The sequence below is a fragment of the Peromyscus leucopus genome, chromosome 5 (assembly GCF_004664715.2).
Source record: "Peromyscus leucopus breed LL Stock chromosome 5, UCI_PerLeu_2.1, whole genome shotgun sequence".
Taxonomy (NCBI): Eukaryota; Metazoa; Chordata; class Mammalia; order Rodentia; family Cricetidae; genus Peromyscus; species Peromyscus leucopus.
This window is the reverse complement of record NC_051067.1, coordinates 23,038,493-23,061,014: the sequence shown is the minus strand read 5'-3', so window position 1 is coordinate 23,061,014 and position 22,522 is coordinate 23,038,493. Positions and strand designations below refer to the sequence as shown.

At 44.9% G+C, this 22,522-nt stretch overlaps 1 protein-coding gene across 5 annotated transcripts in view; it reads right to left on the bottom strand.

Moving 5' to 3' along the window:
* The window catches only part of Mak (male germ cell associated kinase), a 50,409-nt gene that overhangs the window by 2,452 nt on the left and 25,435 nt on the right, over positions 1–22,522 (bottom strand). For 2 of the 5 annotated variants that reach the window (XM_037205781.1, XM_037205780.1), the window contains exons 8-13: positions 21,569–21,736; positions 18,462–18,773; positions 13,791–13,963; positions 12,013–12,161; positions 6,909–7,040; positions 2,540–2,662 (exon numbers count right to left, since the gene is read on the bottom strand). In XM_037205781.1, the coding sequence (XP_037061676.1) occupies positions 2,540–2,662; positions 6,909–7,040; positions 12,013–12,161; positions 13,791–13,963; positions 18,462–18,773; positions 21,569–21,736 (1,057 nt within the window). Of the gene's footprint in view, positions 1–2,539; positions 2,663–4,253; positions 4,329–6,908; positions 7,041–12,012; positions 12,162–13,790; positions 13,964–18,461; positions 18,774–21,568; positions 21,737–22,522 lie in introns of all 5 variants that reach the window. The other 3 variants (XM_037205785.1, XM_037205782.1, XM_037205783.1) reach the window with 3 other exon arrangements.

Genomic DNA, 22,522 nt, shown 5'->3' with positions numbered 1-22,522 from the left:
AAAGTCAGGGCTATGTATCTAGAAGGGCCAGTGAAGGCACCCTGTTTTCCAGAAATAGCTGTAGCCGTTGGACTATGGAAATCTCAGGTAGTGAGCTAATAATACACGTGGCCTCAGGTCCAAACGGAGCCATGAGTGGAGTACAGAGCCCGTGCAGGGGTAGTGGAGAGGAGGCTCGGAGAGGCTGAGGAAACACGGGGAAACCGACTCACAGGCCCTTCAGAGGCCATGGAAGCAAGAGTTGCGGGGCGGGCGGATGCTAGTTGGGCAGGAAACCCAGAGATCCGGCTTTTGTGACTTCACCTATGCTTGCGGTGGGCTTCTCAACAGTCCAGGTGCGGGGGTTACCCCAGTGAACTCCCCAAGCTCAACTTGGATGGAATCACTTCCTGGATCTGTGCTGCCCTCTCTATCTGGGGCAAATCAAAGAGACTCCTCAGGAAAATCACCCCGCCCTGTGGTTTCGGTGGGTGGCTGCCTACACAGGCCACCCTCTGGTCTTGCTACTGTCAGGCAGGGGATGATGAAATACTAGGGGCTTTGAAAGGAGAGGTTAAATGGGAGAATATGAAGACATTAGTTTGATTTTTTTTTTCTTCTAAAACTTGAGGGTGAGGAAGGAGGGCAGAGGGAAGTTATGAGGGGGAGAGAATAGTCGAGTAAATACGGTAATGACCTGGTGGCAGTGTTTTCCTAATGGGTTGCATGCAGCACTTGGGAGGGAGCAATGTTTACTTCTTTTTTTTGCCTCTCTTCCTATCACCACCTCGAGGGAAATCTGATAAGCAGAGTAAACGAAGAGATGAAGAGTTATGAGAGCAATTTACTTAAAAAGGGAAAGCAGGAATATGCATGGCAATCTCAAGACTGGATACAGAAAAGCCGTACGTAGCTTCATTTTTATTTTTAATTTTTTAAATAAAAAGACCCACTCTCAGTTTCTAAAAGTGAGTACCCAGATAGCGAAGTACTTCTAAACATCACGTTTTGCTTTTGATATTAAAAATGGATGTTTAGTCACGATAAATGACTCACTGTAAAACTGGCCTAAAACTTCTGAGGCTTCCTAAAATCCACATTGTCTATAATGTACTTGCCTACATGGGTGCATATTGTTTTAGAAGACAGACATTGGAACAATCATTTTGTTTGGGACAGATAAAGCGAATGAGCGCCTGTGGAAGCAGCCTCCTGTGAGAACAGGTAGAAGCGACCTGTTGCCCCTGCTTTCCCTCTTTCTGGCTGCCTCGGTGGTTTGTCCTGTAAAAGGTGGGCAAATCTAAGCGGCCATCGCAGCGTGAGGGCCTGGCCGGGCAGCGAGAGAGCATTTGGACTTAGGAATAACAAGGAATCCTAAACCAAACTTTTGATCATCTGCTTTGCTCTTCATTTTAGATGCTTCACCGAGGTATCTATTTTAAATTCAAATAATTTAGAGAATGTTATTCGTCATCAGATCTGGGAGGCTCAGAACCAACACTTCCAATCTCTCTTCTCTCTCTTACTACACAGCCCAGAAAGGCTTCAGATCCTCCTGCCTCAGCCTCCCGCGTACTGGAATTAGAGACAAATACCACTGTGTCTGGCTTGTCACCCTTTACTTCAGGAGCACACCTCTGCATGTGGTCTTCATGCCTTGTGCTGTTAGAGCACAAGCCGACCCCAGCTGACCATGACCTCAGAGGCGGAGGGAACAACCGTCCTGCCATCTGATATTGCTTCTTTTAACGAAAGCCTGGGGTGGGGTGGGGGGGCTATGTCACGGATCGCCCCTCTGAAGCAGAACCCCCGAGACAGCACCGCAGGATAACTCACAAGTAAACCGTATGTGTCAAGATTTTGCTGTATATGAGCATCAGGCAGAAAGCTCTCAAGAAAACATCTTCTCACATCTCACTCTTAGCAGGAGATCAGCTAGTGTGTGTCTTCCCTGGCTCTACTAGTTCTGTGGCCTCGGGTAACATTACCAGATGTCAGCTTCCTCATCCTCGAAGGCAAGGGTGAGCATGGTACCCACGCCATTCACTCTAGACCGCTCTTGAAATCACTAGGTGTACGAATTGTATTTTTGTCACAGCCTGTCTTGCGTCACTGCTGGACGCTGCTGTGTCCTGCTGCTGTCTGGTCGCCATAGCCCCAGGGCAGTGCTGGGCACTTCAGGCTCCTCTGCCTCACTAGCTGCTCCTTTGCTGCGCTTCTGAGCCCTCCTCTTTCACTGCCCCTCTCCTCACAGGGCTCTGTGCCCGCCCCCTCTCTCTTTCAGAGCTGAGGACCGAACCCAGGGCCTTGCGCTTGCTAGCACTCTAACACTGAGCTAAATCCCCAATGCCCTTCCTTTCTCAATGCTGAGCTCCCTGGGGTCTCTTCTGGGGCCAAGCCCTAGGCACAAACTACTGTGGGAAGGGAACCACTTTGAAGTGTGAGAGACTAATTTCAATGTCTTCACTCAAGAAGCCGGACCTCCTAGGACCTCCTAATCTTAGAAGGGCAAGCCTCTTCCGGGACGAAATCTCAGGCTGCAGCAGGAGATCGCTCTTACCCGAAGCCGTTGCACCAAGAGGTGCCAAGTGGATCCTCTGGCCAGCAGACCCCACTTCTTTCTTGAGAAAGGAAGGCATGTATCCTGTCTGGTTGTAAGTGGTGTAGCTTCCAAGGTTTCCTGCTGATGCATCAGGGGTTTGGGCGAGAAGGAGGCTTTTAAGGTGCTGTAGAGTGACTTTGAATACTACCCTTCTTACTTCAAAATACTGGTTTACAAGCTACTGTGTTCTAGGCACCATGCTACGCCAGTCACAGAAACTCTCACTCTGTCCCTGGAACAGGCCAGAAGCACTGTTTTGATACCCCTGTGGTACTGGTAGTGAATGACTTGCCTGAGCTCCCACAGCTGGTAAAGAACCGAGCCGGGATCTGAACCCTGAACACACTAGGCTTTCGGATGACACCAGTTCTTAATGGTGTGTGTGGGGGGGGCAGAGGGGGGGGAGCGGGAAGGGGGTAGGAGGAGGGGCTAGAGCCTCTGTGTTTGTAGCCTAGGTGACTGGATATTAGCAATATTAGCATTAGCAATCTGGGAGGAGAATTGTTGGGGGAAGGAGGTGTAGAGGAGGATATTCAGGCCCGAATGAAGACGTTGGCTTGGAGATGAGTGACATCCAGAGGATGTGTCGTCAGTCCTGCGACTGTTGCATCTGTACAACTTTTAACACTAATGCATTTATGCAAGTACAGTGGCCTACACTGAGCAGCCTTCTCACCCCCAGTTCTCACTAATCCATCCTGTTACTTCCAAAGGTTGGCCTGATACGGTGTACCTGAGGATGACCTTGAACTTCTGATCCTCCTGCTTCTACTCTCCTGAGTGCTGGGATTACAGGGGTATGCCACCAGACTTGAATTACAACGTGCTGGGGCCTGAACCCGCAGCTTCATGTATGTTAGACAAGCTGAGCTAGGTCCCCCAAAGCCTCAAAAGACTTGGAAGGAAGTTCAAAGCCACGCTCACATCCCTTGCTCACCTCCTCTTCACCACGGCAAATGCAGGAACTACTGGATGACATAAGCACTAGGCAGAGCTACGAAATGATAACTAAGGAAAGATTATCTCTTCCATCCTGCAGACGGAGAAACTGGCTAAAACAACTAACTAAAAATAAAACAGTACAATGGGAACAAGGCAGCTACTAGAAGCCATGCGCTGGGCAGCTAAACAATGGTGTCTTATTACCAAGACTTTATTAGGAATAGACAGGCCTGGCAATCAATTCTTAAGTTCTTTTGGATTATTATGTAAGGTGTCTGTTTGCAGCAGCATTGGATGTTAGACTGGAGAGTTTTTAGGCTGGAAGCTAGTCATTGGCATTTGTTGTAGAAACCATGAATGTCACCCCCACCCCAAAATCCACCATTCTTTGCGGTGATTATGGATGTGTAAGAAAAGGAACACCAGAATTTGTTTTCAAAATCCTTGGAGTATTTAGTCACAAAACAAGAAATTCTTCTCTACCTTCAATAGAGTGATTTTTGTGATTTCTAGAAGTTGCCATAACTAATTTATGGCATAATTGGGAAGGCAGGCATGGAGCATTTTGATAGGGAGGAAGACACTCTGCACGGCTCGGAAAAAGCTGCTCTTCCCACCAGCCCTGACCTGACTGAAGCAGGTCACCTTGGCCTCCTGTGAGAGGAATGGGTCTGAGGCTGAGAACCGGTGATTCAAAGCAGTCAGCTCATCTACAGTGCCCAGAAGTTACCTTGTGGGTCCTCTAGCTCCTCAGCAGACTTTTCAGTGCATGACAGTTTTTCAATCGGTTTAATTATGCTTTCTTCTAAAAGAAGGTGGGTGAGAGAAAGAGCCGCAGGAGAGTGTTAAAGGAGAGCAGAGGGAAAATGGGTTAGATGGTTAGTGGAAAGATCCAGAAAGAGCTCTACAATGAGAAATGTCTCCACGTGCTGCGACAGCTTCCCTGTGCTGCTGCTGACTGTTAATTACAACATCAAAATCATGGCACCATCATTTGAACCGATCTCTATAACTCACAGCCTCTAGAAATATCCTCTGGAAATAGCTGAGATGAAATAATTGGATGACAGAGGTGTAGTCTGGTGCTCCAGCCTTGTTAAATGGACAAGCTGAGTTCTTAGAGGGTCTGAAGAACTTGTCAGAAGTCTGTAAACTAAAGTTCCTCCCAAACTGGAAACCCAAACCACACTTATGGCAAGGAGTCTACCATGCGGGTGGACTGACTAGAACTTCTAGATTGTGGAGAGTTAGAATGTTACAATCCAGAGCCAATGATCTTTGTCTTTTTTTAGTCCATTTAAAAGCCATTTATTGCTCACCCCCAGTGTCTGACCTAACATCCTTTGAACTTAACAAAACCTATAAAATGTATTCTTCCCAGATCACAGGTGTCTACCAACCCCAAAGCTAAGATGTCATCGATAGCATGTGAGACTTACTGCAGAGTTCTGTCCCCCGCCTCAACTGCCGCCACACAGACAGACAGACAGACTGACACAGACAGACAGACTGACACAGACAGACAGACAGACACACACACACACACACACACACACACACACACACACACACACACACGCTGTTCCCATCAATGTATTTGGCAAATGCCTTGACTTATGAATTTCTTCTATAACTGATAAAATCTCATGTAACACTTTTAGGTTGGAACATGTTACCCAAGGCAACCTGAATTTGTTTTCCAGCCATGGTTACTCCTATGTGGCTCAAGAATAAACTAACTCTTCCTTCATTTGAAGTGAGAGCAGAGTTTTATGTGAACAAGTCCAGGGTGTTGATGTGACATCAGAGTGTTACTAGACAGTTCATGTGCTGTAACCACCATCATCAAACTTTTCTGACCTGTTGTGGTAGTTTGAATGTAATTGGCCTCCATCATCACATAGGGAATTGCACTATCGGAGATGTGGCTTTGTTGAAATAGGCCTGGCCTTGTTGGAGGAAGTGTGTCACTGTGTGCGTGTAGGGGGACTTTGAGGTCTCCAATGGTCAAGCTACTCCCAGTGTCACAGTCTACTTCCTGTTGCCTGCATATCAAGATGTAACCAGCACCATGTCTGTCTGTACACCGCCATGCTCAGCACCTTGATGATAACGGACTGAACGTCTGAAGACGTAAGCCACCACAATGAAATGTTTTTGCTTTATAAGAGTTGCCATGGTCACGGTGTCTCTTCACAGCAATAGAAACCCTACTATTCACATTTTTAAGAACTCAATACTTCAACACTTTTCAGTTGATATCTAAAATTTTTCATCATCATCATGGACATTATAAAACCAATTTTATCTCTCTTTTAAATGAAATCTAAATGTCATAATGAGTAAAAGTCCATCAACACTGATGGAAAAGCCCATGAGCTAGCACCTTTTCATGGGTGAAAATTTCACATTCATCTCTTACCCCTAAATCATACTTTAGCTTCCAGATTTATCCAAATAGAACTTTCAGCTTAAAAGTATAAACCCATCACTCAAAAACTGTGTATGTTAGAAAAAAAATGTAGATATCTGTAACCATAGTAAATACATTTTCTATATTGTTAAATTATAATGGTTCATTGCATACAACTAATAAAAAAGATAAATATTATACATTTTGATTACTAGGCATGGGAGGTAAATATTGTTGGGAGCACAGTTTAATGAGTTGCGCTCTTTTAAGTTGTCTGTGTTCCAGGAAGTGAGTGAGTGTTAGAGGAGCAGGTGAAGCTCAACCCTAGCTCTTTTCTCTTGTCTTGATTTTCACTTTTACAGACAGAAGCCTGGGGAAACCTTGTTGATGGGAAGACTTTGCTGAGAATCATTTTGTTACTCTTCTCTGCACTGGAGATTTATAGACCATAATTTGTAGTGCTTTATGACAATGGTTTCTAATTCATCGTCAGCAAACAGTTCAATGATGTTCTCTTTTAATTTTCTAAATGCTAAAGACTAGAAACCCCTAGACTTTGGAGGAGAAGGTAATGTGTTCTCTGTGTAGCCCAGGATGGCCTCAAACTCTAGATCTTCCCAGCAGCCATCCAGCTTTCATAAGGATTAGCTCCCCATTCATGAGGGTTACCTCCTTTTTCAACATATCCAACTGTCCCTTTGACTGGGACCTTGAACAGTTTTATTCAACTTAGCCAAGGAGAAGTCTTTTCCATTTGTGAAGTGGGGGAACTAACATGTGGCTGCGGAGCCACTTAGGAAGGACCCTGGATGAGGGGCTGACAAACTGAAAACCATCGGTGCTCAAGAATGATTTGAATAATTTTGCGTACCCTGTTATCCCCTAGGGTCACACAATCTCCACTGGACAAAAATGCCTGTGGTATAGTTACAACCAAACATCGGACATTGATAGGTTGCATGTATCTGTTACCTGCATTATTCCTCTTGAAAGCAAGATCCGCCCCCATGGATCCCAATGACTTGGGAAACAGTTGATTGTTCCAAGCATGTGAGTTTATATCCTTGCCACTGGCTACCAAAGACACATTCTTGGGGTTCACACCTAAAAAGAACAAAGCAGTCATTTTCAAGGTTAGAATGTAAATGTGAACTCAAAGGAAGATATGTTTAAACACAGTCTAGACATCCTGGGGATGGGAGGCTAGGGATAAATGTAGGTTAAAGCATAGCCAATGTTTGCTTCTTTTAGTGAACTCTATCAGGGTCCTGAGCCCTGAGCACAAACCTAGAATACTGACAGCATATACTTCACCACCTGTAATATACATAGCAATAAACACTTGACACTCCTGTGAAATACCTCATAAATAACAAGGAGGAACATTTTCCTGCAAAACCATGATCTCTCTTACTTGCTTCAAATGCATATTGGGCCAGACCCTGGGGAAACAGTTGGCATAGCAGGGAAGAAATTTGTGCCCTGGGACTCAGGGAAGCCCAAGAAGTTCTTACTACAGGACATAGCAAAGACCTACAGCGCATCTCCTGGGGTTGAAAGGGTGTTGAAGATGCACTTGGGAAGAGGATGGTTTTTGTTTTTTGGCTTTTTGAGACAGGATTTCTCTGTGTAGCCCTGGCTGTCCTGAAACTCATTCTGTAGACCAGGCTGGCCTCAAACTCACAGAGATCCGCCTGCCTCTGCCTCCCGAGTGCTGGGATTAAAGGTGTGCGCCACTACCAACCAGCTGCAAAGGATGGGTTTTATTATGTTTTTCTGACGTGTGAAATGTCAGTTCCGTCTTGGGCTTTGTGCTATCGGTCAAAGGGAGTCTCTTCAACATGTTTCTAAAAGGTCTGAGCACATCCTAAGTCTGTTTGCTTTTGACTGATTATTACTCAGCTAAACTGGAATGTGGACACTTTACAGGGTCTAAGCCTGTGGGTTACAAGCCCTTTCTAGCTAATGCTGATGTCATCACTGATGGAGTTAGAACTGTTCCCTGGTAGGCGGAGCTTCCCCACTCACACCCTGACTTCCTATGGAAGACTTCCTGTGGATGAGACATAAATAGTGTTTCTTCTGAAACCAGAACTACGGAGCTTGAAGAGCACGTGATTGGTTCTCGGAGGAAGCACTAGTTGAGTAAATAGCTTCCCTTTCTTACAGGACTAACCCCTGTGGATTCAGCTTCTGACAGAACACTTACAAATGGAGCTTCCGTGGGCAGTTACCTGACGAAGAAGATGCAGTACGTGAAAGGGGAGGGACAGGGCTGACAGGAGGAGTCAGGAGCAAGGAAAGGTTAGGAAGGAGCAAGTCTGAGCAAGGCTAGCCGTGGACATGTATGAAGTGTCATATTTTTATACAAACTAAAAAAAAAATGAGATTAAAAAGGAAGGTGCAATAAAATACATTTTTTTTTTGTATTAAAAAGTTTACTCAGCCAGGCATGGTGGTGGCACACGCCTTTAATCCCAGCACTCAGGAGGCAGAAGCAGGCTGGTCTCTGTGAGTTTGAGGCCAGCCTGGTCTATAGAATGAGTTCCAAGACAGCCAGGACTACACAGAGAAACCCTGTCTCAAAAGAAAAAAAAAAAGTTTACTCAAAAGGAAGTGTGGTCCTGGGGAGGTGGCTTAGTGGGTAAACACTCTCTGTACAAGCTGGAGGACCTGGATTTGGGTCCCCAGCACCAAGGTAAAAAGCTGGTTGCGGTGGTGCACACTTGTAATCCTAGCACTAAAAGGTGGGCTTAGGAAGGTTCCAGAGCCTTGCTAGCTAGACAGTCTAGACAACCTGTGAGCTCAGGTTCAGTACCTCCAAAAGTAAGATAGTGAGAGAAGACACCCGATGTTGACCTCTGGCCTTCACATGCGCATACAGAGGTACATGCACCTGCACAAGCATGGACATATACCACACATCCTCACACAAGGAAATGTGAGTGGGGGAGATTAGAAATCTCTTTCAGTGAACATAGTGTTCATAAACATTGTTCAATGAAGAATGGCTTATGAATATTCAAATTCTTTTGTTAATGCAGCATGGCAATAATCTTAAATGGGTACATTTTTGCTCTGAAAACATTCTATTTATAAAAGTGAGCATAGTGGCACATGGCTTTAACCCAGAATTCGGGAGGCAGAGGCAGGTAGAACTCTTATGAGTTCGAGGCCAGCCTGGTCTACAGATCGAGTTCCAGGACAACCAGGGCTGTTACACTGAGAAACCCTGTCTTGAGAAACAAAAACAAAACAAAACAAAAACAAAAAACCCAAAACCAAAACAAAGAAAAACAACCTTTATATAAATTTCTGTGCATTCCAATAATTAAAATCATTTGAACAAAAAAAATGGCACTCTAATTAAACTGTATTTTACAGCCTGTAGGATGTCTTGAACCATGTAGAATTTTACTCTAGATTTCAGGGGGAAAAAAAAAACAAACAAAAACGTGGTTTTTTTTGTTTGTTTTTGTTTTTGTTTTACATTTCCTTTTATTTTTGTTACAACTACCTGTAACTCTACCTCCAGGAGTGATCAGTGGGAGAGAGACAGTTCTACAGAACAGGATTTCAAAGGTGCTATGGAATGAGTCGTTCCAGTGTCCAGCAGTGGTGACACAGGCTCCTGAAGCGAGTCTTAGCTTTAGGGTGACACCAGAGGGCACCACTGAGACTGAGAAAGCATTAGTGTTTTTACTACATACTTTATCTGTGGTCACCTTTCAGCAATTAGAGCCTAAGGCTTACAGGGTGAGAGGTCAGATGACTTCGGTCCCATTATGAGCAGGTACACACCGACCCTCAAGGCCTCACTCCAAGTGCACACGCTGGTCGGTAGCTGGTCACACCTACAACACTCACATCTCTCTCCTGAAGGCCAGTGCTACAGATCCATCACTCCTCCAATGAGGTCAGGCTTTCCGGCAACCATAGGGGACAACTGACTCCTATAATCCTGAGGGTTGATCTAAGGCAGCGGTTCTCAATCTTCCTAATGCTGTGACCCTTTAATACAGTTCCTCATGTTGTGGTGACCCCAACCATAAAATTATTTCCGCTCCTACTTCATAACTAATTTTGCTATTGTTATAAATCATAATGTAAAGATCTGATATATAACCCCAAAGGGGTCAAGACCCACATGTTTGAGAACCACTGATCTAAGACTTTTCATGTACTTGGCTTTAGAGTTAAAAAGTAGGCCCTCAATGTATTATTCTTTTTTAGTTATTAAGATATTCAATTATAAAAATAATTATGGAAGTTGGACAAAGTGGCGCATGCCTTTAATCTTAGCACTCAGGAGGCAGAGGCAGGTGGATCTCTGGGTTCGAGGCTGGCTTGGTGTACAGAGTGAGGTCCAGGACAGCCAGAGCTGTAACACAGAGAAACCCTGTCTCGAAAAACCAACCAAACAAAAACTATGAGTCAACATAGGCACCAACAATGGTCTTCTCTCCTGTCCCTTGTCTGTTAATTCAGAGTCACTGGTTCAGACCAGATAATCATAAATGGTTGTCCAAATGCCTGAACTTAACCCAGTCTCATCAAGCCTGAGGGGAGATCTCAGGACAGAGTCCAGCCTGTTCCAGGCTCAAGTTTAGTTATAAACAACCCTTCATCATTGAGTCCAATTCTCAGGTCTCGTTTACAGCTATACTTCCCATCTGAAGTAACTTGTGGCATCTGTTAGGTCTTTCATCACAAAAAGGAAGTGATAGGACATATTGGACGGCTTGACCTATATTCCTAAAAGCCATATTGGGAAGTGGAACATGAAAATGGGGGTGCTTTGAGCTCCTAATCCTTTGCCAGTGACTAACGGTAGGTCATTCCTACCATCAGAGACCACTAAACTTTAAATGTCCCTTATACTGTTTTTCTTCCTTTTGGTTTTTCAGGAGTTTCACTGTACTGTAGCCCTGGCTGTCCTGGAGCTCAGCCTGTAGACCAGGCACCCACCTGCCTCTGCCTCCCAAATGCTGGGGTTAAAGGCATGTGACAGCACCTCCTTACTTTGTATTTTTTTTTCAACAGGGAGTAGTCCCCCTAAATCTGTTCTGGGATGCCTGCTGCATCCATGCTTCTGCTGTTAGCTTGGAATGCTCACGGTTTCAGCACCGAGCTTTACAAGGTTGCTAGCACCCAAGGATTCTAGGAGGTGTGCTCCTCTCTAAGGCAAACCCCCTGAGTGCTTGCTCTTGATTCCTCTCACTTCCTGAAGGGCTGCATCCCCCCATTCATCCCCTCCTCTCCTGAATCATCAGCTTCTACCATCCGCAAGGGACCACTTCCTCCCACTTGTAAACCTGCTCTTCCCTGCTGTCCCTTATCTGCCCCCAGGCTTACCCATCAGCAAAGCCCATCGGTCACCACCACATCTGCATCGTACCCACTTCCACCTCTGCTGCCCCTCCTGTGGACACATGCGACGCCATCTTGACTGTCTCTTAATCTACTTGAGCCTCTAGCCTGTTCTTCCCAGCAGCCAGAAGCAGCTTGTAAACACACACAGCATGTTGTTTAGGACACAAGATTTTTTAAATTTATGTTTTGTAAAAACTTGCGATGAGGGTGTCTAATTACTTTAATAAAATTGAACACGTACTAAATAAATGGACAGCATTGGTCCGAGCAGCTTTGGGGAAGCAGGCGAATCGTTTGGTGTTCTGCATTTTCTTTTTCTTTTTTTCTTTGATGGTGCTGGGGATAGAAAGCGGGCCTGTGCGTGTTAGGTGAGCGTACTGCCACTGAGCTATTTCCCAGCGCTCGGCTCTGTATTTTTTGAACAGACTTACTTCCATTAGTCACAGAGACAAGAAGCTCATGGCAAGAGGCACAGCTGCTCAGGAGTCCCGGGACTCTGCTCTCTCCTCTGGCGCCCCCTTCCAGAGACACCAAGGCACTTTACCCTATCAAGACTGACTAACATTAAACATTTTTGTTGTTTTGAACCAGGGTATCAGATAGATCCGGTTGGCCTGGAATCCCTAATCCTCCTAATCCTCCAGCACCTCTGAGTGCTGGGATTAAGTGGTTAACTATTAAGTGGTAAATTTTCTCTACTTACCTGGAAGGTATCTTGATTGTTTCAAATAGTACTGCTTGGCTGTTGAAGCAGTTGACAAGTCTGTATCGGACTTTAAGGAAACAGCTGCATGTAAACTCCTGTTTTCCCCCTTGTTGTGGGTGGAGTCTGACGGTCCTGACTCTGGAAACCTTGAAAGTCAACACAAAGCACCAGTCAGAGTATGAAAATCAGTAGTTCTCTCCCCCATCTCCTTCAGTGACTCAAATGAGTTGATGCAAAGCACGAGGCCGTCTGCTGTCGGGATTGCTGAATGCCAACTCCCTCCATATCTCTGCCAGCACAGGGGCCATTTCCGACATTGAACAAGATGCGGTAGAACCTCTATAGCAGTTTATGGGTATGTAATCTAGTTGAACTCTTCTGGAATTGCTTCAGTCATAATGTTAGAAGACCACACGGCAGCCATGGCCATCTCTACCCGCCACTAAAGTCATGTCTATCTAGGAAGGTTGTTTTGGGTAGGACACTGGCCGCCCACTCTGGAGGAGCTCTAGACACAGTAGCATCTTTGACTGGGGATGGGTCACCACATCTGGCTTCTTTCCCTCTTATTCCCCTGTAGTTTTACTACCTACGGAAGTTCTCCCCATGCTTTATCCTCCACTCACCTCTCCCAGGGGACGGTACTAGGTTCTCATACATACAAGGCAAACACTCTACACTGAGCTGCACTCCCAACCCCTTTCTCATTTGGAGACCAGATGCCCCTGAGTTGCCCAGGTTAGCTCTGAATTTGTGGTTCTTATCCTCTATAGTAGCTGGAATTACAGTGTGTGCTACATGGAGGCTTGCCGTGTGTGTGTGTGTGTGTGTGTGTGTGTGTGTGTGTGTGTGTGTGTGTGTGCTGTTATTTTAAGATGTGGCTTTTTAAACTCACTATGTGGGTAAGTGGCCTTGAAGTTCTGATCCCAGATCCCCATGTCACTGGTCCCAAGTGCTGGAATAACAGGTATGTGTCATCAAGCCTGTTTTGGTTTGGTTTTATTGTTGTTGTTATTATTTTGACCTGTTTTTATGGGGTGGGCTTTTTGTTGTTGCTTCGTTTATTTTTTGAGACCAAGTATCAACTATATAATCCAGGCTGGCCTTGAACCTTTGTATCTTTCTTCCTCAGACTCCAGAGTAGCCGGGACTACAGGCGTCAGCCAGTGAAATTAGCCCTCCCTAATCAGAGCCGAGTAATGCAGGAAGGATGACCTAACTCCTGACGACAAGGACCTGCTGAACTTCCGGGAAAGGTTCAGAAATGATTTTCCAATGTTTTAACAGGAAGCGATCTAATAAATAACCCTTAACATCATCAGAGAAAATTGTGTATGTGGTGCTCTGCATTCTGTACACAGAAATGTGAACTTTAGGTGGGAATAAAGACATTCACAATTCCCTGGAGTAAGCTGGGTGTGGCTAGCTTGTACCTGTGGTCCGAGGTACTCAGGAGACAGGGTGGGGACCACTCCAGTCTACAAGTGTGAGACCTGGCCTGGGCAACATAGCTAGACTGTCTCAAAAACAAAACGAAACAAAAATAAAAAACTGTAGAGCAAAATAAAAGCTGAATAAGAACTTTGCCCTACACACACATGAACACACCGATAATTCATTACTGTGAAAAGTCAAGATTCTCACCTTTCTGGATGTATGAATTAAGATTTCTGGGGTTTGTAGAAGAAAGTATTAATCTTTGTTGTCATATTTAATGGGTGAAATAAAGGTGATGCGTGGTAAGGTACATTTCCCTGGAGAATGTGCAATCTTACCGAAATGGAGACTCTTTCTTCTTCTTTTCCTTGAAGGCACCCATGCTCGGCTTCTTGGAATGGGAAGCTCCCAAGTCGCAGTCCTCAAAGTCATCACAGCTGTCCCCGGACTTGAAGACAGTCTGGCCCCAGCGTCTCCGGGCTCCTTTATGGCTCAGTGTGTTGATCGGCTTCTGTGGTGAAAACAAGTCAGCCGTGAAGTCCTAGATTATCTAAGATTTGCACAAGCCAATAGACAGCAAGGTTCTCGATTCTCAACTCTTCTTCCCATTCACAATTAGGTGCCACTTAATGAAAGGACATGTCCTGAGAAATGCTTCCATGGGTGACTGTCATCATGTGGACGTCACAGAATGTACTTACAGAAACTTAGATGCTCCAGCCCCCCAGTGACGCTTTCTGTTATTGGCAACAAATGTGTTTCCCATGCTATTATACTGAATACAGCTGATAACTGTGGGGGACCGTTACTACTTGTGTATCCAAGCACATGAAAATGTAGACAAGGTACTGTAAAGAGGCGGTGGTAGAACACACTTGTAGCATGCCCAATGGCCCAGATCCAACCCAGCTACCTAGTACCACACCCCACCACCCCCCAAATAGAGAAAAAGGGCACCAGGCACCTGAAGCAGCTAGCTGCATCCAGTCAGGAGCAGAAAGAGAATAAATACATGTCCACCTACAGGCTGCTCGGCTTGCTTTCTCTGTTTCATTACAGTACAGGTACTGTGGAATGTTCTGTATGTCCTGTGGGAGCCCGTTCTCGGGTTCCTCGTGGCTTTACCCAGCAGGTCCGCATAGAGGATGATTAGGACCATGGGCCTGAGTGCAGGTGTCTGAGATGGTCTGCACTTGGCTGTGCTGGGGGATGGTCTGTATGTCAAGTTGCTCTGATTGGCCAATAAATAAAACCTGATTGGCCGTGGCTAGGCAGGAAGTATAGGCGGGACTAACAGAGAGGAGAAATAAAAGAACAGGGAGGCAGAAGGACACACTGCCAGCCACCATCCTGACAAGCAGCATGAAAAGATGCCGGTAAGCCACGAGCCATGTGGCAGGGTATAGATTTGTGGAAATGGATTAATTTAAGTTATAAGAACAGTTAGGCCGGGCAGTGGTGGCGCACGCCTTTAATCCCAGCACTTGGGAGGCAGAGGCAGGCGGATCTTTGTGAGTTCGAGGCTAGCCTGGTCTATCCAGGAAAGGCGCAAAGCTACACAGAGAAACCCTGTCTTGAAAAACCAAAAAAAAAAAAAAAAAAAAAAAAAAAAACAGCAAGAAGCCTGCCACGGCCATACAGTTTGTAAGCAAAATAAGTCTCTGTGTTTACTTGGTTGGGTCTGAGTGGCTGTGGGACTGGCAGGTGATAAAGATTTGTCCTGACTGTGGGCAAGGCAGGAAAACTCTAGCTACATACAGGACTCTAAGGAATAGTACCACCCAGTTTCAGGCTGGCTCTTCCCGCATTGATGGACATAATCAAGATAATTCCCCAGACATACTCGAAGGCCAACCTGATCGACCTGATCGAGGCAGTCCCTCAAAGGAGACCCTCACCCCAGGTGACTCTAGAATGTGTCACACTGACAATTCAGACCAACCATCACTGGGTACTAAAGTCTGAGGTTCTGGGTTGACCTCTTATAGACAGAATCTAAAAAACTGAGACGTGGCTGAGAGCCTTTCTGCCCTTCTCCTTAAGAGGAAATAGCCTTGTGGAGTAGACTGTGGTTGTCAAGTCCCTGTGTCTTTCAGCTGGGGTGGCCTGGAATGTAAAGTCACTTGTTGAAAACCCTGACAACCCGAGTTCCATTCCAGGGACTCCAGGATGGAAAGACAGAACAGATTCCTGCGGGTTACCCTGGAAACACGAGTGCCCCTCCCCAAGAAATAAGTACATGTATTAAAAATTTTAAATTTAAGTCTAACTGTCTTTGAATAGTGTTCCTGCTAACAGGAACAAGAACTGAGGAAGAAGTTGTGGCCCAGGACAGACAGTGAGCTGCTTCCCATAAACTGATCAAAAAGTGGTCTGCGGCATGTGATGGAAAAACACACACACAGTTCAAAATAAGGAGCGGAGCAGGGAAGGAAGGCTGGCTGTGCCGTGGGCAGGGGGAGCTGGAAGAAAGGCTCAGAAGTGCAGGAGCTGGTGACATCTGGATGGGATGGCAGGAAATGATGGCTGCCAACCTCTGCACCGTCATTTACTTAGCCAGAAAGAACACTTTCCAAAACAAACAGGGTTAAAAGATCCAAAGCTCTGGATGCACAGAATCAACACAGCTGAGCTTGGACTGTCCTCCGCTGGACTGCCTTTTAGTGTGAAGCGGAATGCCGATTCTGCCGAGCCATGTCGGGAAATACAGAGTGATCCTGCACATTTGGGAAGACCGGAAGGGGGCAGACATAAGTAATCTGCCCCCTTTAAAAGAGAAAGTAAAATTTGGCAATCCGTGTCAATACTTTGTTTTGGAATGAGGGCAACAATTCTAGGAAATCGGTGGGTCACACAAGCCACCATTTTTCATAGAGCTGTGACTCCATCCGATGTGGTGGGAAGTACATGTGAGCACTGGTCCAAATGGTGTCATGGGTTGTCACAATCCCCTCAACAATGGAACAATCAGAGGCCAGTGAATGTGGATCAGTACGTAGTTTAATAATTTAACCAGTGATCAGCAGATCGATGCCTACCTAGAAGGTTCTTGTTGCTGCCCAAGAGCATCCTGCTTTTCTGTTCATCATGTGGATACAGGAGAAGAAAGAGACAACTAAATAAACCCACAGATGTCAGGACTGTTAAACCCAGGAGAGACAATCAGCATGCAAGAATAGCAAGTTTGGGAGGTAACTGAGAATATGCAAGTTGAAGTACAGAATATGTGATCTGCAGAAACATTTAGTAACAAAACAGACGTGGAAATTCTCATGGATAGAACATTTCCTCCCAGGTCTGGAATATGTTAGCTATATAATGATGAAGGGCTAGTTATTAGGTTCTATAACTTGGTGAGTAAGCCAAGTAAGGGTCTGAACACAGTGTACAGTTCTTAGAAACTGCTTAGTAAATATGAGCTTCCTTTTCTTTGCTCTCAGTGTGCACCAGCATCCGATGGCCTTCTGAAGGGGGAAAGGAAACGCAGCCCTCCATGGCCTGAGTGACCCTTCCTTCGGTTTTGGAAGGTTGGAAGACACCCCTCCTGCTTTACCCCTCCTGGTACGTCTGTCTGCCTCCAGCTCAGGCAGCTTCCTTCTGAGTGGCCAGCAGAGTGAGGAGGGGCCTGGAGGCCTGTCAGAACAGGAGTCACGGGGGAGATGGGGATGTTTCACCCAGAGGACAGAGGATACAAGGGCTGTTTTCAAATACCTGCAAGACTGCCTCTCTGGAAGAACGATACCTTCTATTATATGGCATAGAGAACCACACTTTCCCTATTACACACCACAAAGAAGCACAGTCCCCCTTCTAGTACATGCCACATAGAACCACATTCTCTCTATTACATGCTACAGAGAACCACAGTCTCCACAGAGAACCACATTCTCTAATGTTCAGAGCTGGATGGAGAAGAGTCTGGACCCTGGAGGTTGTTCACTTATTCAGTAAATATTTATTAAAAATCCTCTCCATGGTAGGCACCTTCTAAATTCTGGAGTTATGTTGATAAACAAATCAGACATTTTTCTGATGTCACAGAGCTTACACTCCAGTAGAAGGGGAAATGCTATACAACAACACTAGAAACAGAAATTAGCAGTGTGTTAGGATGGGTTTGGTTAGTGGGAGATGGGAGAGTCCATATAAAGATGGTGAGAGTTAGGGGTGGACCAGGAATTAGATACAGTGTTTGAAAAGATCTGTGTGGGAAGAAGTCCAATGGCAATAGTCAGCCCTGAAAACAAACATATGGGTACAGACTGCACAGGCTGTATTTATATATTTGGGAATACACACACACACACACACACACACACACACACACACACGCCAATAATGAAAAAGAGGCCATGATTTTTTTTTTTTTTTTGGTTTTTCGAGACAGGGTTTCTCTGTGTAGCTTTGCGCCTTTCCTGGAACTCACTTGGTAGCCCAGGCTGGCCTCGAACTCACAGAGATCCGCCTGGCTCTGCCTCCCGAGTGCTGGGATTAAAGGCGTGCGCCACCACCGCCCGGCAAGAGGCCATGATTTTAAAAGATACTAAGAAGGGTACAAGAAGGTTTGGAGGGAGGGAAGGAAGGAGAAAATAATGTAATCATATTATAATCTCAAAAATTTAAAAATATATTAAAACTATATTTTTTAAAACCTTTCAGTCTGTTTGTGTTCATTATCAGTGAAAAACAGTATGAAGTCCTTGGGAAAATCCTTAATATTTAAGATCAGTGCCCTAGAGTGTCCAGTTCCTTCTAGGAATTCTTAAAAGATGCCCGCAACATGTGAATATTATTCCTTTATTCTGGAAACTTCTCATCGTCATCTTAAAATATTACCTTACCTCTTGCCAAACCTCAACCAAGAAAATCAAGGGCTTCGACCTGGAACAAGTGCCATACACACTCCACAGTTAGAATTGTGCCAACAGTCTAATGTGTGGTTCTTGGCCACTTCCTACTCAAACTGTAGGCCATGCCATCTAAGGCATCCTTCCTGGCTACTTACTCACCGTTTGCATGGTTTTGACAATACTTGGAAACATCACTGGTGGTGGTTTCTGGTGACCCTGCTGCTTTGGAGGTGGCTGGATGGCTGTGTTTTGTGGTGGCTGAATGGTCTGCAGTGGCTGGTGGCCCTGTTTTGGCTGGGGCTGCCCGGCAGGCTGATCAAGTATGTTTGGCAAAGGCTGAGGATCCCGTTCAGAGAAAGATGGCTTTCGTTCCAGTGGCTGTAACTGCTTGTTTAAAGTTTGCTTTGCATCCAGATGGTGTGCGGAAGGGCCCAATACCTGACCGACTTGAAAATATGGGTGCTTCAATGCCTGGAAAAGCATGATAATATCATGTGAAATGTCATATCTAATCAATGTTTCCAAGTTTAAATCATGTGTATCCTTAATGTAGGGCACACTGCTCATTATTAACAATTATTTTCTTGGTGGGAGTTCTGGGTATTGACCCTGTGGTCTTCTACATGCTAACCATGAACTCTGCACTAATGAGGCCCAAGTAAGTAGGATCTGTGTAGGAAATACAAGGTTGGGAAATGCTGAGAGCCCTGTAGCCAAAAGACAAACTTCCCAGGAGAAAGTGCCTTCCAGAACTGAAGCATACTGCTAAATCCACAGGTGCACATTCCTTGTATTTTATCTCATCTTTTTAAATAAACTATAGGCAAGGCGAACACATTGAGAACTTTTCTCTAGCCAAATTATAAACAACCGAATGCAGGTTCTCAGGATTGACCTCAGGACCTCAGGAAGTACCCGAACCTGCTGACCCATCTAGCTGGCCCCTCTTTCTTGCTTTCATAGCCACACTTTTCTCATCATGGTATCAAGTATTTACACATGTTTTCTGTTGGTTTTAATGACTTGGTTTTTAAGTAGATATGCACAATCTCTGGTGACTTCTTCCTATGCCAGGACCATTGCTGGGGTGATTATCTCACAGGGCTGTTGTTGGAGGTTTTTGCTCTTTTGGGGGCCTGCCACACAACTCCCAAATAAATTCACACACGGAGGCTTATTCTTAATTATGAATGCCCAGCCAGCTTTCCTTACCTTTAAATTATCCCGTCTACCTTTTGCCCCTGGGCTTTCCCCTTCTCTTACTTCTGTAAATCTTACTCTTACTCTGTGACTTGCTCTGTAGCTAGGTGGCTGGCCGGGCCCTGGAGTCCTCCTCTTTCTCTCCTCCCAATTTTCTCCTTCTAGCTATTCTCTCTGCCTGCCAGCCCCACCTATCCTTTCTCCTGCCTTGTTATTGGCTAGTTCTTTATCAGACCATAAGTGTTTTGCACAGGCACAGTAACACAGCTTCACAGAGTTAAACAAATGCAACATAAACAGAAGCACCACCCCTTAGAACAATATTCTACTACACAGGGCAACCGCACTCCAGCCACGATTCTCTAATTACCTGTCTGTGCTCAGCTATGCCTGGATTAATCTTGCTCTTTGGTTGTTGTAGCTAGTCTTTAGGAAACACATTAAGTTCATTTTTTAAAAAAATGAGGGAGGGGTAATTTTCACATGGAATTTATGCTAAATTTAAAGAATATAATAAAATTCATCATCTTTTTTTTTTTTGGTTGTTGTTAAGCCTTTGGCAAATAAAGGGATGGCATTTTAAAGATCAGGAGAATTGTGCCACAAAGTGCCACAATGCTACCCTCTTGTGGGAGTCAAAAGCTAAACCCCAATACTGCAGTCTGCAGTCTTTTTTTTTTTTTTTTTTCAAGACAGGGTTTCTCTGTGTAGCCTGTCCTGGAACTCACTTTGTAGACCAGGCTGGCCTTGAACTCACAGAGATTCACCTGCCTCTGCCTCCTGAGTGCTAGGATTAAAGGTACATGCCACCACCACTCGGCCACGTCTCATTTCTTGATACACACCGTGAACAAGAATCCTGCCCCTCAACCAAAGAAGTCTACTGTGTGCTGCTGAGAACAGGAATCTGCCTGACTCGAAGGTCACACCAGACTTATCATTAGTGCTGGCCTCCTTTCTGGCTCATTGGGACCACATGACACCATCATGCTGTGGCTCCATTTACAATACTCTCCAAACTTCCCATGGCTCACTATTGCTTTGTTGCATATAGTGGGTGTCTTGGGTTTCAGTGATTATTGATCTTGGTAAAACATGGGTCAAGAGTCGATGCCTCTGTAAAATTGCAAATGTGATTGCAAATGTAAAATTGTAAAACTCCACAAATTTAGAGGTTGGAGAGATGGCTTAGCAGCTAAGAGCACTTACTGCTTTTGTAGAAGACGTGGGTTTGGTTCCCAGCCCCCGTTGTGGAATATAATATCACTTTAACTATGTAAAGGTGTTTTATATTTGTTTATGTTTTTGGAATATCACTTTAACTATGTAAAGGTGTGTTGCATTTGTTTATGCTGCATTTGTTTAACTATGTAAAAGTGTGTTGCTGTTTTACATTGCCTGCCTAAGGCACTTTATTGGTCTAATAAAAAGCTGAATGACCAATAGGCAGTAGAGGGATAGGCGGGGCTGGCAGGCAGAGGGAATAAGTAGGAGGAGGAATCTAGGAGAGAGAGAGAGAGAGAGAGAGAGAGAGAGAGAGAGAGAGAGAGAGAAAGAAAGAAAGAAAGAAAGAAAGAAAGAAAGAAAGAAAGAAAGAAAGAAAGAAAGAAGGAAAGAAGGAAAACAAGGGAGAAAGAGAGGGAGACACCCAGGGCCAGACATGGAAGAAGCAGGAGAAGTAGGACATACAGAATGAAAGGTAAAAAGCCCTGAGGCAAAATGTAGATGAAGAGAAACAGGTTAAAATAAGTTATAAGAGCTAGTGAGACAAGCATAAGATAAGGCCAAGCATTCAGAACTAATAATAAGTTTCGTTTCCATGTCATGATTTGGGAGCTGGTTGGTGGCCCAAGGAAAAGCCTGCTACAAGCCCCTACATGGTGGCTCATAACCACTTATAGCCCCAGTTCCAGGGGATCCAGTGCTCTCTTCTGGCCTCTGTGGGCTCCTGTACATATGTGGTGCACATCCATATACTGAGGCACACACATATACACATACACATGAAACAAATACTTTTTAAAAACCCTCTCAAGTTTAAAAAGCTGTCCCCGGGAACTCCTCACCTGGCTTGCAGTTGGTCGTTTCTTTGGATCCCAGCTCAACATTTCTGTCATAAGCTGAATAGCCTCGGTACTGGCATTGGGAATGAGAGTTTTCAGGTTTATAGGAATGCACTGAGGAAAGCGGAAATTCATGGAGGAGGCAAGCTGGTATCCTTCTGGCCAATCACTCTGTTTAAGGATATATGCAAAGAGAAAATTGATTTTTGTAATTGATATAAAAACACAGGAGTGACATAGAAACCGCTCATGTGGGAAAACTTCAACTCTGAGTCAGATAAATAAATGTGCAAATAAAATACTAGACTCTACGCCTTATGAAAAGAACATGGAACTGAAAGGGGGTAAAAATGAAAGAGTACATCTACAGATTTCCAAATATCAAACAAACTCTTTCTGGTTTTTAGTCTCTGTGACAACTTAGTGACTGAATAAATAAGGACATAAGCGTTATAAAGAGGCTGCATCCTATGAAGATCCCTACACATCAGAGCAAGTCCACTATTAAAGCACTTGTAGCTGGAAAATGGTCATCAGCTTTATGCCTTAGCATCTACATTTATCTGTCAACTGAGAGGCCAGTGCTGGCTTCATTAGGCTATAATTCCATGTTATGTTTATTAATTCCATCTTAGAGAGTAAGGTCTACCCCAAAGGCAATAGCCATGGAGAGGTACTCAGAATTCAGTAGACCTAAAACCATAGCAGAAATAGAAATGGAAACCAGAAAAAAGGCTAAGAGAAAATAAGGTCTAGGGTCCCAAGGGTTAATGAATGAGTGATGGGCATTCACAGAACAGGCAGGACAGTCTCAGTGGCCTATCCTGGAGTCAGGATCATCAGTCCAAACTTAAGCTCTAGGCAGACTCTCCCCCTACATTTCTTAGGGAAAAGCAAACACCTTTTCTCCCTTCAAATCTGGTGGGATTCTGACTTCTTGCATTCCTTATTGCTCCC